The 17,983-nt window shown below is 49.3% G+C and overlaps 1 protein-coding gene across 2 annotated transcripts in view; it reads right to left on the bottom strand.

Annotated features, from left to right (window-relative positions):
* Col4a1 (collagen type IV alpha 1 chain) overlaps positions 1 to 17,983 on the bottom strand; it is a 130,201-nt gene that overhangs the window by 64,603 nt on the left and 47,615 nt on the right. For both annotated transcript variants that reach the window (XM_015484080.2, XM_048800625.1), the window contains exon 2: positions 12,976 to 13,035. In XM_015484080.2, the coding sequence (XP_015339566.1) occupies positions 12,976 to 13,035 (60 nt within the window). The remainder of the gene's footprint in view (positions 1 to 12,975; positions 13,036 to 17,983) is intronic.

The raw sequence follows: 17,983 nt of genomic DNA, 5'->3' as shown, positions 1-17,983 counted from the left end.
CGCATATGTTCCAAATCCCCAAATGGCTTCCCTCCCTCCCGGGCAAGTTACTTGGAAACATCTTATCACTCATGACATTTCCTGGGATGCGGCAGGGATTTCAGTACTCCATTAATCACAGCCAGGACCTCAAACAGAAGAGAGACTTCAGGAAGGGTAGCACAGAGGAGACTGGCCACTGCCACAAGGGGAGCAGGTGGAGCTGAGCCTTCTCAGGGTGGGGTCTGTAACGCAGTGGTCAGGTGAATCTGATGCCTCAAACAAGCCCTTCTAACCTGATTTCAGGGAACACCACTGACTCTCGTGGGGCACAAAGTCACTCAGGGAAAGCACCATGTTGAGATTCTGTTATGTTTTCTAGTCAATATCTTGATTTTAAAGCTGAATATAGACAGGAAAGGAATACAGTAGCACAATCAATACAGCATAATGGTGCACACTTAGCACAATAAACAGCTACTCCAATATTTGAAAAAGGCATTCCCTCTGCGGGTAAATGCACACCACCGCAGACTGTTCACAACCCTGCTTTCAAAAGATAATGTAGAGATGATGGGGGTGTGCTGGGGTTGTGGCTCAGTGGTAGAGCGCTTGCCTTGCATACCTGAGGCACTGAGTTCAATCTTCAGCTCCATATAAAAATAAATAAATAAAAATATTGTGTCCATCTACAACTTAAAAATTTTTTTAAAAAAAAGATAATGTACAGATGAATTTGAATCCAAAGTAAGTCCCAATTATTAAGAAATAGTTCAAATTTAAATTTAGAGTCTCCCATAGTGTTGATTTTTCTATACCTATTTTGTATTGACTTCAAGGGTTAAATTTATAGTAGGATTTCCTGCTCTTTTTCTCTTTAATTACTTGATGGCAATCAACTACAATATTAGGTCCTCTGGCTGGGAACTAAGATGCAGGAAAATGTATTATAATTTCTAAGTTATGAGGTATCAACTTTCTCATTAAAATTAAGTTGCAGATACACAATATAAAGAGAGGACGTTTCCCCATGCACTTGATACTTGAATTTAGAATTAGAATCTGAATTTAAAAAGTGATTAAAAGGCGGATGGTGAAGTATAAATACATCAGAACAGAGAATCAGAGAGCGCCTGGCTATGCATTTAGAGTGCTCAGGCCACACCTGGCCGATGTCCCTGGCCCAAAGGTCTACGGCCTCAGACACAGTAGCTGAGGCAAGTTCTCTCTGGCTAGGGGACCCTCTGAATGGCCTTCTGCTCTCCCAGATGAAGGCTTGCTAGTTCAGTGGACATTCTTAAACCCCACAGGAATCCCCACCCCAGTTCTCCACAGGAGTCAGTCTTTTCTGAAGGAAGAGGAAAAACAGCCGTCCAATGACTGCCTCAGATTCTGCACAGGCACTAGCTGTGTTAGGTCCAGAGTGTGTGGCCATAGCACGGAGATGGCCACCTCAGGGTCTGTGATGTCAGAGAAGTGCTCTGCAGGTGACCAGCACCAGAGCCCCAGCACCAGCGCCTCCCAGTGTCCTCAGTGTGCCCTCAAGGGCAGAGCCACACCCCCCAGGCGTGACTCCTCAGAGTCCAGCCCTGAAGACACCCGCGGAGCACCAGGCACAGGTGACAGAAAGCACAGAAACATAGACACACGTTCCTGGACCAGAGGCACAGCGTCCACTGTTCAGAACGGTGCTGAAGCATGCAATGGAGCAGGAGCCTCGGGGACTGTGCCCACGTCAGGAATGAAGCCACACAGGACGGGAAGTGCACTGCAGCAAAATCCTTCAACTCCATCTAAAGCCATGTCACCCAGCCCTCAGGAAGCCCGAGGCACCACAGGATGCACAGAGGAGATTCTCAAGTGAGCCATCCACGGGGCTCCCTGCAGGAAGCCTTTGACAAGACCTTGCCCAGAGAATGTTCAAGAAAGGCCCTGGCTGGGGAAGAGGCAGGGAAGACAAGAAGGCCACTTCCTACAGCAGGTGACAGGAAACCAGCGGGGCGGTGCCTTCCGGCTCCTAGACAACAGCCATGCCCCCCTCCCCAGTTCCTGTCCTTACCTGAGAGCAAGATCAGAGAAATATCTGCCCAACCGTCTCCAGACTAGGGGCAGTCATCAGAAGCACGGTTTAAGGAAGTCAGATGGAATCTATATAGTTATTTTAAATATCAGCATCCACCTCCTACTCCAGATAAAGTGGGCTTAGAACTAAAATGCGGAGAGTTGAGTGGATTAGCAGAGGGAAGAAAGTGAGGAAAACCTAATTCCCTGGCCCCAGTCACTTCTACTCAGGGTCACATGAGGTTTTAAGACAGAGAGGAGGAAAACCAGATGGCTCCGGGGACTTGAGAACCTTCCTTTTCAACACACATCCCGGAAGAGAAGCCAGTAACAAAGCACAGAGGCTAAGTGCTCCTATCCCTGGTCCCAGTTTTGAGGTCACATCACTGGGAAGGTACTTGACCCCGGGGAAATGTCTACTTGCAAAGCAAGAGCCCGTCCTGGGCCTGGCCCTCCTTCACCGTGATGTCCGCACACCAGAGTCCTTCTGTGATCAGTGCTCTGCCCTAGAAAGGCTGGTTCTGGGCAAGCACTAAAGGAAAGACCCCAAACCAGAGGGCAGCACTCGTTCCAACCCAGAGGGGACCTTCAAGATGGGGACTTCTCCTGTTAGAGACTTAGAACTCAATCAGATGACTAGGCCATGCTCAGATGGAGAAGTTCTCACCCAATCACAAACACACCTAGACGCAGCCGCCACACCTCGTCAGCATCACAGGTACGCGGGTGGCTGTGCTGCCTCTGAATGTTAAACTCGCAGGCACAAGGGCACAGCGTGAGAAAGTGGGGCCTGGGAGGGTGACTTGGTGACGGACCAGTGCCCTGGGAAAAGAGACCACCAAGAGCTACGGCCCCTTCCACAGCCCTGTTTGAGGTGGCAGGTCCTCACCAGTTCCCAGCCTTAAGCTCTGGGTGTCCACAACTATGAGCAGTGAGCTCCTGTGGTCTCTAAAAGTCACCTGGCCTAAGGTGTGCTGCTACAGTAGCACCAGTAGGCAAGAGGAGAGGACTCCCCATCCTGTGTGAAGCCTCCACCCGGGGTCCCCTTTCTGATGTCCGCCAGCTCTGCAGGGCACACAGCCTGCAAGGCTGCTGCTGGGGCCTGTCTTCCAGCTGGCCGGCAGCTCTGCTTCACGGTCACCACCCCAGCGTGGCCCTCCCACCCCTGGCTCTCCCCACTCGTCACAGCACCACAGGTTCCCAGGACGGCGGCCTGCAAGTCTGCTGTTCAGGAGAAGGGGAAGCCCAGCTGGAGGAGATGGGCAGGAGAGCCCGGCAGGCCATGGGCAGGAGCTGTCTGTGTGTGTGTGTGTGCTCGTGTGTGGTGTGTAGCTGACTGTGCCACCTGAGTGTGCTCTGGGAGGGAGGGGATCCCTGCACACACCCGAGACACAGAAGAAAGGAGGCAGGCAGGCAGGCAGTCCCGGGGATGGGGTCCCACGAGGTGCACCAAGAGGCACTGGAAAGGAAATAGGGTGCGTGTGCCCGAGTGCAGAGGGAGGAGGCAGGTGAGCCAGGGGAAGGATAGGAGCGCGGTGGGAGGAACAGAGAGCAGAACTACAACAAAGACAAGGCGGAGGAAACGGGTGGTGTGCGCCCCAAGGCAAAGCAAGCTGCCCCCTCACATCAACATCGCGGCACAGTGGCTTCAAATCTGGGCTCTCGGGCCTCAGTGGCAGTCCTCGGGGGCTGCCCGCAGCAGGGCCTAAAGGACGGGGTCCTCAAGCAGAGACAGGCAACCCCCCGAGGTCCATCCAGGAGAAGGTACGGCTCCCCTCGTGCGAGCCGGACCAGAAGGCCATCGTCAGCCTGGGCTGGCTACCCCCCGTGGCACATTACTTCTGCCCTGGCAGGCAAGACACTTCAATTAGCCGTCGCGCCACTGTCTCTGAAGAATCGGGCGTCCCACATCAGGGAGGATGCTGACTGGGAGGAAGGAGGCCCTCGGCCCCAGACCGAGGGGTCGCGCCTGTTCCCAGCTCTGTGTGTGGTCCAGGAACAGGGGCTGAGCTCCTCTCCACCAAGCGCCTCTGCCTGGACTCAAAGCAAGACACCAAACCTCTGGGGGCTCCGCGTCCTTATCAGGAGCAGCAGAACCAAACACGCCACCCACACCAGCCCCCGGGTGACTCATGACCATGAGCCAGCAGCAACAGTGCTGTGTCCAAAGGTCCCCTGTGAAGAACCTCACCCGGCCCACTTGGACAGGACACCCAGAGCCTGGGAACAAGACTCATCCGGGTCCACTCAGTGCCTCATCCACTGGGAGAGGAGAGAGCAGGGAGGGCTGGCACGGGTGGCAGGACACCTCCAGGAGCATGAAAACATGCCCTTTAATGTTTGGGGTCTCTAAGTGGTGAGAAGAGGTGTGGGGCTGAGAGCAATTGGATGAGTACTGTGGCTGTTTCCCTACAAGTTCAAATCCCCTCCCTCAGGGCAAACCTGATGGAAAACAGGGAAACAAGTCTGGAGGCAGCTCTCACCGCGGAGCCTGAGCTGCCTCTGCATCTCAGGGGCTGCTACTGAGCACCTGGGTCCTCCCCTGGCCTCCGCCCAGATCAGCCTCCTTCCCAGGGATCTCTCAGGGCCCTCCTCCTCCCTCCTCAGGCCTGAGCAGGGTGCTCCGCCTGGGGTGTCCTGTACCGTCACTGGCTCAGTGTGTGAGGGAGCCTTCCACCACAAAGCTGTAAGGCAAGTGCCCCTGTCTCACTCACCACTGCCAAAGCCCAACAGCACCCAGAGGAGCTCACGACGCCCACCCGGGAACTGAGAGGGCACAGGATTGCTGGGGCCCAGCACGTCCTTCCAGCTCCAATGGCTCACTGCAGCGGGCAGATCTAATTCCTTTGCAAAACATGCAGGTGAAAACCTTTTAAACTACAGGATTATCTGCCTGTAGCCAGAAAATCTAGACCTCAGAATTCACATCGCATGAGGGCGGTGGACCAACTGCTGGACCCAGCAGGCATCCATGGGACATGAGGTATGTGTAAGAAGGTCCCATCTATCTTGTTTCCCAAAGCATTCTTCATCTATTCACAGATGGATCTGCAAGCAGGAGGGTCAGCAGAATCTAAGAGTCTCAAGGGAAAAAAAAAAAGCCTGAAGAGGGGCTTTGGACAGGAATCATTTCATTACGGTTTTAGAAATCAGCCAAAAAAAATGTCTTTAGCTTCTCATCCTGGACTCTCGTGTGAAGAAATCTAGAGTCGATGGCATCTGGGGCTGCGTAGGCATCCCAGTGTCATAAAGCTGTGACTAACCAAGGAAGCAGGCTGAGCTGTGAGGGACGTGGGGATCAAGTCCACCTCTGACATTTTAATGGATTTGCCAAAGGGGAAAACACAACAAAGGGGCACCCCTTCCCATGCCATCTGGCTTGCTCGTTAACTCTGACTAATTCTTCCTTTGTTTAATTGCTCATTGTGCTCCACCACTTCACAAGGATGAGGGCTCTGCTCACATCATGTTTGAGGGTGCAGTTCTCATTATCTAGCGGCCTTACGTGCTGTCTAGAAACAGACTGGATGCTCATGATCGCCAGCCCACAAACAGGAGGAAAATCCAATTGCACAGTTCTTGCTTGTCAGGGTCTGTTTTATGTCAAGTCTTTGATCTTGAATTAAAACACACAGTCTCGTTTCGTTTCTTTTAAAAGAAAGCTATCTTCCTGCCAGCCAATGTTTCGTCAGGATCATATTTACAAAAACTAATTTTTCCATAAATAGCCAGGACGAGAACTGCCCGTGCCTGGCATCGCTGATGACAGCATGACCCCACACGGAGCGTCTGGGTTTTCCATCCCTGGACACCATACTCCATTCAAGGGACTGAGGTTCCCACTGCTCCTGAACTCTGGGCAAAGTCAGCTCACCACTTCTGACTGCCCACCTAAGGCGAGTTCCAAGCAGCTGCGAGTGGAGAGTCTTTACTGGTCTCGGAAGCACATGGGAAAGGGGGGACTGTACTACCATGGAGAGAAAGAAAGAGGAGCTTCCAACAGGGTCCCTCAAGGACCCGAGAGCACCTCAGGGATGACTGTCACCAGCAGGAGACAGGACAGACACCGTGTGTGGACTGAGATACCCCGTTTCCCATGGGTCCATCTGAGCAGCCTCCCTCTGATACACAACAGGTTACCTTCAGATTGAGCCACATTTTTTTTGAATTCCTCATTTTCAAAGGACTATAAGACAAAAAGACCAAAGTGGGTGAATGTGGGAACCCACACTGATTCTCACGATTACTCTGCCAGAGGATGATTCATGTGCAATATGTGGAAATAGGAAATAGGGGACATCTGGAAAAAATCTTGGCATGACAAGACACCCGACAGACATGGAAAAGGAAGAGTGTGCATCCACCATTCAAGAGAGCCAAGCACGGGAGGGGCAGGGTGCTCCCCCAGCCGCGGACAAACAGGCCTGGCCCCCAGGTGGAGTCAGAGGCTGGAGGCACAGAACCCAATACACACCGTGAACACCCTGGCATTTCACACAGCGTCCCCCGTAACGTGACCTGGGCCAAGGAAAGCTGGCGGGGGAGAGGAGTGCGGAAAACACGTGAAAATATATGTATGCTGTGGTTTAGATCTGGAAAGTCTCCCAGAGGCTCCCATGTTAAAGACTCAGTCCCCGGTGCCACAGTGTGCAGAGGTGAGGACTGGGGGAGTGATTGGATCCTGATTGGATCCTGAGGCCTCTGGCCTCATCAGTGGGTTAATCAACTCACTAAGGGATTCAAAATCTGAATGAACTATTTGGAGGTATTAGTCACTGTAAGAGTGGAATCTAGCTGAAGGAGTGGGTCCTTGGGAGTGTGCCTTGAAGACTGGTCTTGTCCCTGGCCCTTCCTCTCTCTTCTCTGTATGGCCGCCATGGGCTGAGCGGCCTTCCTCCTCCGTGCCATTCCGCCATGATGTTTCTGCTTTGGAGCCAGCCAAAATAGATCTTTCCCAAGCTGTTTTTCTCAGGTATTGTGACCAACACATCAGGAAAAGCAGTTAGCAACAGAAACAGGCAGAGGTGTTTGGAGAAGTCAGGACACTACCACAAGGAGAGCTGGTCTCCCTCATGTTTTAAGGGATAATGACTCTGAGAGTGATGATAAAATCACAGTGTTGGCGAGAACGGGACCAAGATTCCAGACAGACCTCCCAAGCGAGCCCAGCTCGTGTTTCCTCCACCAAAAGCATCCAAAAGCTACAAACCCTACCTCCCAAGGCTGTTGTGACTCGAGTCCTCCACCCGTCCCAGCCCAGGTCCTGGGGTGTCTGTCACACTGGAGCAGGTTCTGGAGGTCTTCCCGTCTCATCCACAAGCCAGCCGTCTCAGCTGGGGGTCAGCGGCTGGGTCTTGGTGTCCACAGCTGGACAGCAAGCGCACTTCACACTCATGATGCTCATAGCTCTAGAAGTCCCACTAGTGCTCGAGTGTGGGTACATGTGCCTGTCTAGGACGCATCGATTTTCTAGGGTCAGGGCAGCTCAGTGGGAGCAAATGATGCAGTGTGGTCCCCGGCTGGCCGGGAGCCCACGCCATGGTTGAGGCTGCTGTCCAGCAACCCTTCTTTCCTAACAGCTGCTCCTGGCTTGGAGACAGAAGGGGCCTGTTGTCAACCGAGTATGGGGAGTGCCAGCACTTATGAAAGGTATGTGACATCCTAGAGCAAAGGACAAATGTCCATTTCATGGTAACTTGCCTTCCCAAACTCCCGTCCTGGGAACCCTCTTCCATTTCCATCCCAAAGGACAGCTGTGGACATCCCAAAGATGGCCTGAGGACCACATCTGGGCCAAGGCTGAACTGCACACTGCTGCCTCTCAGGAATATTCAGATCCTTAGGAACATGAAAACGCTCCAGTGGCCTCAGAATACTAGGGGTGATTTCAGACACGCTGAGGCACTAACCCAGCAAATCCTGGTGTTGAAAATGTCTCTTGATATTTACACTGTTGTACTTTTAGTGTACTTTGATTTTATATATTTTACACCATGAAAGTGAGAAGATAGAATTTCTTTTGAAATACACTAGAATTTGAAACTGTGGATTCAGTTCAGATGCAGTGCCTCTCACACAGTAAGAGTTTATTAAATAAATCTTTGTAATAACTATTTTTATTGTTACTAGTCCAAATCAGTCAACTTACCTAAAGTTTCAAAGATTCTACACAGGTATACTCTCATTTTCTAGTGAAAAGAATTTAATATCTAGGAAAAAACAGGACACCTTCAGCATTTAAAACCACATACTTAATACAGTTAACTTATGAGAAAAAATTATAATATTCTACTGAAAAACAAAAAAATAATCTTCTTTACTGATCTTTCATGATCCAAATCTATTCTACACAGATAAAAATAATAATAAAGAGAATCACCTTTCTATAAAGTATAACTACAAAGCACTGTATTCTTATTTCATAGTGAAATCATAGCTAAAATTATACCTACTATTAACTATGTATAAATTAAAAGAAAGATCAATAAAAAATATTTATAAATTGAAAACTACTGAATTTTCTAAAAATACTGATACCCTCGTCCCTGTCTCAAAAAGGAAGAGTTAACGTTAACTAAGGAAACACCCTGTGTCTATGATCTCATCTCAGGAGAAGCAAGATCCTTTACCTTCAAAGCCCTGTTGGACTTGGAGGTGTTGTGCAATCACTTCACTACAGCATAGAAATGACCATGACGTGGTGCGTGATGTGCTAGGACATTGGCTGTGTTAGGACAGCAAGGGAACGTCTCCCATCCCCGGGGGCACTGCGCACCTCTGGAGCCGCACACAGAATCCCAGAGATGGGAAACCCCGCCCCTTGTACCTGGATGAGGTGAGAGCCACAGCTTCCCCTTCTAGGTGTTTTTTCCTATTTTGACATGTCCCTAGCAGCAAGACCTAGAAACGCTTGCTTTGTGCCTATAAAACTGCCTAAAGGAACCACGGAGAAACACGTGTGGATGAATGAATCTATTTGCAAAGACAGACAGGGCAAACCCACCATAGACCCATGTCCTGAGAAGAGCAAGAGGACCATGACCCTTCCTGGATGTGGGAGGGGCTGAGGAGCAACTGACGGCAGTGACCTTGGACTTGTGTCCAGAACACATAAGCAATGCTGCCATACTTGCTGCTTGCTGGGTAGGTCAAGGAGACATGCCCAGTAAGTACTGAGGTCACCAACTTTAACCTAGAGCCTCAAATTTCCTACAGGACAGAGTACCTGCCAGAGGTTCCCGTGGGCAGAAGGGATGGGGACACCAATCCTCACTGCAGGGGTATCTCTGCACGTCTTGACACAAGTCAAAATGCCCTCCCCTTAAAGATTTAGGTATTACTTTGTTTTGCTTTTGCAGAGCTGGAGATCAAACCAGGGTCTTATGCATGCTAGGCAAATGTTTTCTACCACCGAGCCTCATCTATATCCCATGGCCTGGTTTCTGCTGCCTCCAAAGGCTGTCCCTCTGAGTTCTGATTCCAGCTGTCCCTTTCTTCGATGGAACCACTCCTTCCTCAGAACAAGCAGAGCATTTTTTTCTCAATTGCTTCTCCTGGAATTTGATACTTCCTCTCAACTTGTGGTTCATTTCATGAGCATGTCTTGCCCTCGTTTAAGTCCCCTTATTGAGCCCTCCAGGGTTGTGGAAGATAGTGGTGGTCTTAGACAGACATGGGTACACAAGACTTCTTGCACAAACTCTACTCCAGCAACATACCCATGTTTAACTTCCAAGCACACAGCGTAACTCCTGCGAAGGGGCTGCCTTCCCTACCATCTTAAATAGCTGAGAAAATCAGGTTACCAGCAAAAGAAGAGCTTAACATGGCCATTTCTGAGTAGGCAAGCATCCAGAGCCCTAATCAGTTTAGGTAGATAGTGTTCCCACTGGGGGCACAGCTGCAGCCTCTGGGGACACAAGGCCATTGTGTGCAAGGCCACACTAATTACCTAACAGAAAACATCTGAAAGCCTGAGTGGCCTTGCAGGCAAGTGGGAAGAGACAGTTGAGCGCTCTGAAGTCAGGAAAAGCCTGATGAGTTTGACTGCTGCACTCAGGACAGACGCCTCACATTGTATTGATGACTTGATAACAAGCAGATCACAGTCAGCCCTGATGCCACATCAAGTCTGTTCACAGCCCCTCAAGAGCATGAGGCTTCTGTCCATCAACGCCATCTCCATGGAGAGCAGAAATTAACCCCCAACGAGGTGGCAATTCGTACTGCAGATATTCCAGTTCCCATGCAGGGTCTGCTGGGTTGTAAGTAACACTGTTAAAATGTTCTTCAGAGGGATACGAGAAAGCAGCCTCAGAAACAATGATTTCCGCATTTCTCAGGCTGCAACACTGTCCCGATAGGTGACTCTAACTCTGCCTCAGCTATCTATCTCCCCGATCCTATTTTTTAAAACAAATCAAAATGAGTTGGATCTGCAGACTCTGGAGAATATCAGCAGACCCCATGAGGACTGAGGACCCAACCAAGCACCAATTCACAGGCCTCCTTCTACACCCCCATCACGGGACCAGAGCGCAGGACTCAGATGCTCTGAGGATGGCGGGAAGGCCACGGAGCTGAGGGGACCAGCTGCTCATGCTGCCCACTGGGGCAGGTGCCTTTGGCAGTGACGTCAGGATGACAGAAATGGAACCCCGTCTGTAACTGAAGCTCAGGAGAGTACCAGGCGCCTCGCATCTCCAAAGCAATTGTTTGACCAGGCCGCCAAGACAATAAGTGGAAGTTTAAAATTTTCTCGGTCAGAGGGAGGAAGGCCTCTTTGCTCTCTCGGTGCTGGTGAACCATAGGACTGAACTGTCTACGCTCAAGATGAGAAGAGAACGTGCCATGGTTTGTTGAAATCATATAACAAAGTCACCTGGCGACTGCAAGTGCCTCCAAGAGGTTTTCAGGGTCCACTCAGTAATTCTAGTCTCTAAAACGCAAATCCATATGGCTGAACCTGTAGGTTGCCAGTGTTTCTAGTGTTCTTTATTGAATAATCCAATAAAATCACAGAGTGGGAGGTGGAGAAGAGAGTGCTGGGTTCGGCGGGGCAGGGCAGAATCCCACACCTTCCATTGGTCTTAGAGGAAGCGCTCGGCTTTCCCAATTCCAAGGCTCTCGTTGGTCTCACTAGGAGGCCAGCATGAAACCTCATCACAAGGAAGCAAGCAGTGCAGCCTCAGGACAGCTTCAGGCAGCACACACCTCCTCAGCCTTCCCGGCCACAGGACGCAGCCCTGCAGGGCCTCTGCATACCATCAGCACAGCCTGGCCTCAGAGAGTATCCCCTCGCTGTAGGTCAGCAACATGGAAATGAAATGCAGGGGACCTGCTTCTTCTTGGAGCAGGCCCTCAAGACCCCCTGGTGGCCCACTGTGCCCAGCCTCCTCTGCAGCCTGTGGCCAGCTCTGTGTGGAAGTGCTCTGTGTCAGTCACCAGGCTGGGAAGACAGCAGCCAAAACTGCTGAGAAAGCTGTACCCCAACAAGTCGTCCTTGGTATATTTGGATGGATAGACTTCAGGGTCAAATGGATTGGACGACAGATCAGTTTATAGGTATGTACACAGTAGGAGAATCTTAGGGGCACTACTGGGCCACTGGAGGAAGCAGGGAACCAGGCCAGCAGGTGATGGGACTGCCCCCATGCAGAGTGAGACACTCACCGCCCTCTCCAGACCTGGCTTTAAGGACACAAGGGAAACAGGAAGTGCTAACATGAGCCTAAATTTCCCACCTATTGCATTGAAAAGTTCTGTTTTTTATGGTTTTAAGGATGTCTTTGTTAGTTTGTGTGCTCGTGTGTATGATTCAAGTTAGACTTTTCTTAAGTCTTGTGGTATGGGAAGTACTGGCCTCCACTGTCTATAACTCTTGAAAATGCACCTTCAACTAGCCAGAGAAAATCCTAGTAAGAGCTTGAGCAGAGCATGTGGGTGGACCGTGCCAAGCTATTTCCCACACCTCTGAATTCAGAGACTGCCCTGGCAAAAGAACACCACCATCAGGCAGTGTGGTTATAAAAATACCAATGTCAGTACATCAGCAAATAGCTGAAAAAAAAAATTAAACAATTTCCTACATGGTAGAACTGGGCATTTCGCAGGTGGTCTGAGACCCCATAAAACTTGAGGCATGCCCTTCAGGGAGAGGAGGAGGTATCTGCTGGCCCAGACACACCTTCCTGCTCTGAAGACAGGAAGTGGTCCAAGGAGCACACTGCCCCCTGTAGGCCCCAGACTGTACTGCACTGCCACAGTGGGCTCCACCTCCTCACTGCCACCCAGGGTTGCCAGGGTGACTCACACAGCTTCAGGACACAGCTTCTGTCCCTTGTGTAAAATCCAGACACCACCCTCAGGCCAACAAAAAGTTTTTGTCTGGATTGGTGTTTCTTAAATGAGAAGAAAGCTTGATCAAACACAAATATAGTATGATTTTATAATTTGGGAAAAAATAAATGTTTACCATTTTGTAAATAAATTGGGACAAGAATGTGATGAATGAAAAAATTATTTTAAAAGACTGATTTAAATAGAAGTCCCTCAAATTGAATAGAAATGTTTTTCTTTTTTCAGACAAATCCTAAATTTAGTTCTTGTCCATCGATTCTTAAAAGGATGCTTGAGTCAAACAATTTCCTGCCAGGACACTGTTCCTTCAAAATCAAAAAGAAAAGATACCCAAATCCCTTTTTCTGCAATCATTGCCAGTAATCATCACAATCTCTGGAGAGAAGCTTATAAGAATATTAGCATTCAGAACAACGCTCAGACGGTTTCGCTCCCCCGTGTTGCTCTGGGGAATCTCTAAGACAGCAGCTAGGCTCTACCACGAGAGACCCACCGTTCAGCATGTGTGTTAGTTTCGAATGGTTTCCACAGTGAAGGCAATCCAAGAGGAGGTGCTGTCAACGTCTGGGGACTTACCTTTTGTCCCTTCACTCCATGGCAGTCACATTTTCCACAGCCAGAGCCATCACAACCACCCTGAAAATAAATAAAACATCTGTAAGTGGGAGAACACTTCTGAATCGACGCCAAGATTCGAATTTACACCCTTGAGCATCTTCACCATTATGAGACAAGTCCTGCCTGCTGCCAATGTGGGGGACACCAGGTGTATGTGATTCCATGGGCCAACACACACCTGCTATGGTGCACCTCTTGCCAAACAGACAAAGCCGCCATCCTAGGTACAGCCCATCAAAGCCCCGGGATGTCACTGTGACTGCTGTCCTTTGTTAATTCCCACGAAAATGATCATGGTGGCATTTGCCAGGCTACTATGCTTCTGACATGGGAGCCTCAGGCCTAAGGCCACTGGAGACCAAGGGCTCCCCAGGGTAGACTCCATGCTCTGTCCTTCGAATTCTCAGGGACATAAAAGAATGCAAAAAAAAAAAATGTTTGCACAAAGAGAGAGAATAAATGAACAGGCTGATCTTAAAGCCCAAATCCCAAAGAATTGTTTTTTAATTCAATTAAAGTTTAAATACTCATTAATGAACAGTCAACAAGAAAAAGTTCTTATAGTTCATTTCTAATATAAAAATCAATGGTGAAAACGCAAGGAAAAGAATCCAAAGACACCATGACCCCTTTAGAGGAAGGGAACTAACATGTATTCAGTGTCCGCCAGGTGCCACAGTCAGCTGGCATCTTATTTAACAAGCCGGACAACAGTTTTCAGACAGGTCCTACTGCCCCCATTTCACAGGTGTGCAAACTGACTTAGGAGGCTCAGTACAACCTGCCAGGACATGGCTGAAATGAGAGCCCAGCTCATCCGCCATCATGTCGATGAGCGACGGCACCCACAGGCCTGCACGTTCCCCAAAAGAATCCAAGTTTTAAACCCTGTAGATACAGGTATTGTGGAGAGAACAGGAAGGTGTGTGACAGGAACAACATGGTTCACAAGCTTTCTCAGAGGCCACTTTATGCCTGAAGTTCATGCCCACATTCTGCTGCAGGCGATAATGGTTTCTTGAGAATAAAATGCTATTCATAGCACTGTGCCCACTGGACATCTATGTTTTTAATACCCTCAAGTGTTAGCCCCATTGCCATGGAGATATTCTGCATGAAACAATTACATCTGGAGATACTTATTTCATGAAGTTAAATCTGAACAAGTGCCTCCAAGACAGTAAGTTGTTTTTAATTTTATATTTTGGAAATGGGGACAATTGACCACAGTCCAAACAAACTCCAGAGATCAGGGATCTGCTTCCTCCTCTGACTCACTATCAGCCAAGCTCTAGGGTACACTCTCAGAGCCTCTGACATTCTGACCACTGCACATGCGCAGTTTGGCTGCTTCATCTGGGTCCTGGTGACCACTCAGGTCGTCAGGCCAAAATCTTCAACCTGTGCTGCAGGAGGTTCATCCAAAAAGCACAGACGAATGCTGGGGGACTTTAATAGCCTGGCTCAGCTGCCACCATCTCTCACTCCCTAGTCCCCATGGCATGGTAACTGTGCCTGTGCTGGAGGCTCCCCACAGGTTCTCACATGACTCCCCATTCCACCTGAGCCCTTGGGGCACCCCAGAGCTGGGGTGGGAGCTGCCTGGTAAGTAACTAGGTAAATCATAAGTTAATAAGCAGTTAACAACCTGGTTAGCGTTCAGACCAGAAAAGCCCAGAAAGTAAGGCAACCCCAGATCACTCGGGTTCCCAGAGCCCCAGGCCACCTGGGTCCCAGCCAGCCTCCTCTCCAGGACTGTGGGCCCCCTCACGGCGTTTCTGCCCTGCAGCAGGTTCAGAAACACATCTCTGCTCCTTCAACTCTGCTAAACTTCATTCCATTCCTACAGACCTAGTGGGAGAAATCAACCAGTTATCTGAACTCAGTTATCTGCAGACTCTGTTTAGGAAGGGCCCTCCAGTTACCCACATGTAGTTGGCAGAAACTCAATAATAGCTCAAAGTGAAATGAGGTTTCTACTCCTAAGTCAATGGTAGTTTCTTTGAAACATGGAAATTGCAGAGAATCGGAGTACTAAAGCTAAAAATGGCTATGTGGCAATTCTGGGTTTTTCTCTTCTGAAATGTTGATAAAATCTCAGAAGCTTATCTCTATTCGATTTGAAGGAGGTTATGAAAATGAACTTCCTGGGATCATTCCCATAAGCTGTCAGTGGACGCCTTAATTGCAGGGACTCTGGGCCACAGTGGCCATGCTGGGGTCAAACTGCTTCTTGGGCTTCTGTTACAGTGGCCTGTGCGGGTGACATGCAGGCAGTGCTGGCCTGGACAACACTGCAGGTCACAGAAACTCAGGAATCCGAGAGGAGAAAGGACGAGAGTGGCCCCCCCCACACCAGCTTGCACTGTATATCACACATGGATTGTTTTAAATGGCGGACCAGATGTATTTGTAGCTTTATTCACATAGGAAATTTTATTACCAATTTTGACTTTAGGAGGCAATTCCAAAGAATTGATAATTCTTAGAATATCTAAAGTACAGTCATCTTTTCAGAAAAAAAGATGTTTTTTAAGGCCATGATTGTTTGTATCACATTTAAGTGGGGCAGGCATCTCATGTCAATGGCTTTAATAAGATCAATTAATTTTCAGAATAACAAACAAAAATCATAATTGCGTGTTTACTTTGCTGAATAAAATTTCTTTCAAAATATCACTATTCTGATCCTTTACAATTTCTATTTTATAATAGAGCTTGCTGAATTTCACCCTGACATCTAGGGGTATCCCAGCTGTGATTCAAGGGCACACTACTAATAAGAACATAACTCATGAGCTGGGGCTGTAGCTCAGTGGCAGAGCGCTGTCTAGCATGCATGAGGCACTGGGTTCGATCCTCAGCACCACATAGAAATAAACAAATACAAAATAGGCATTCTTCCATCTACTACTACAAAAAAAAAATTTTAAAAAGAATACAACTCATGTGCTGTGTGTCCCTTTATAAGCAGGTATAATGCATGCTTTTGGAAAAGCTGGTTAAAATAAAAGCCCTAAGCGGACATCTTATCTGGCTGCTGTACACTGCTCTGCGTGCCTCTCCTGGCAACTCAGAGTCACAGCTTCATAGGGGACCTCACTTCTTTAAGGTTTGTCACAATGTCATGATTTCCTGGGGAATTTCACTTTACATCTGGGCCTCTCGGCAAAATCAAAGGATTCGTGCAGCCTGTGGGCTCCAACAGCAAACTGCTGGCTCCAGATCTAGGGCGTTTATGAGGCCTGTCCCCTCCTCCCCTGGCCGGGACACACTGGGCCATCCATGAGCTCCATCCCATCTGTTTCAGATAGAACGGGAGGAGCTGGTACATTCTGTGAAGTGCCTGTCCCTTTCCCTGCACTTCCCCTTGGGTGTCCTCGGGTCAAGCAGATTAGCTCCAGGTCCTGGGCTTTCTTCCCACGAGACACACTTAACCCCCGTGGTCACACGGCCGAAGTTGGCCATGACGGCAGCCCCGCTTGGAAGCCGAGGAATGTGGCCCCAAGATCTCGGAGGGCGAGCACGCTGTGGGTCTTGGTCCCTCACAGAAGGTGACTGCCATGGGTACCAGTAAGCAGGGGACCCAGAGGTATGGGAGGAGCACCTGGAAGGCCCTGGTCATTGACTCCTGAAACCACAGAGAAGCTGAGCAAAAACCAAGTCAAACCTGGGAGTGAGTCCTTCAGCCTCTTCCCAGGAGTCCCTACAACCAGGACAAAAGCTGCCTCCAAGTGGAAGCCACCCTGCAGAACGGCCTGAGCCGGAGGAAGTCCCCAGTCCCCAGCACAGCCTGGGAGACCTGCACACCCCACCTCAAGAGCAGAGAGCAGCATTAAAAAAAAAACAGAAAACACGGCCCAGAAGGACTGCAAAAGTACTACAAAGAAATCCCTAGACCAAATATCTCTGGATTCTCTAAGCATCTCTGCATCTTTTCAGGATGGGTTAAAACAATTAATATGACTGAAATTTCCATTTAGGAGCCCATCAAGAGTTCCAGCAAGCAGAACCCCTAGAGTCAATATTACAGAGGATGCTAAGTCCTAAAAATGCACTGGGACTTTACAATACACGGTGCTCCTGCCAGAGGGGGAAGTGGAGGGATGGGGGCCAGCCTCCTCCAGGTGCTGGAATCTAAAGACACCAAGAAGCCCTTCTCCACACTGAGGCAAACTCTCGCGGCAGGACAGATGGCGGGCTCCCTGCTGGGGCTGCAGAGAGCCTCTCCACTGGGCTGCTGAGAGCTGCTGTGGGTGAGGTGTCCTCCCAGCAGTCTGCTCACGGTGGCTTGCCCACTGGACCAAGGCACGCCAGGAATGAGCAGAGCAGGATGAAGTCCTCCCTTTCTGATGGTTCCCCTGATCAGATGGAAGATAGGTCTTTGCCATGCTGCTTTACGACTTCTGTGTTTCACATCCCACAAAACAGGGACATGTGGAGATCTGCCAAGTGGAAAGAGCTTATCTTTCAAATTCCTTTCCACATTCCCTATGCTGTGCAAAATGTCAAATACTTCTGTGGGGCTATTGCTAGTCCCATATTCTTCCTGTCAGATCACTTCCTCAGGGGTCTTCTGAATAATTATCTGCCCAACTAAAGAAATGTGTGTAGTAGAAGAATGTGAGTCAGGGCTGCTTGGGCAGAATTAAGTGTGCAGAAACCAAGGATGTGTGGCCCAGGGGCCCTTCACTCATGGCTGGTGGGGCTGCCAGGAGGAATTGCCCTTTGGAAACCAGAAACATTCATAAAATTTACCCCTCAAACAACTATGCATAGAATTAAAAATTTACCAACAAAGTCAAGAGCCAAATACAGGTCAAATACTGCAGTCCAATACTTTCTTAAAAGCTTACATCTCCACAGCATTTTTGAATGTCCACAAATACACCTGATGTACTTAGGATGACTGAATGGTCTCCCCTGTTTTCAGGAAGTTCACAGTCCATACAATTTCATCTGCATT

This window comes from Marmota marmota, unplaced genomic scaffold, assembly GCF_001458135.2.
Source record: "Marmota marmota marmota unplaced genomic scaffold, marMar, whole genome shotgun sequence".
Taxonomy (NCBI): Eukaryota; Metazoa; Chordata; class Mammalia; order Rodentia; family Sciuridae; genus Marmota; species Marmota marmota.
Note: the sequence above shows the minus strand (reverse complement) of the source record. Positions and strands in the feature narration are given on the sequence as shown.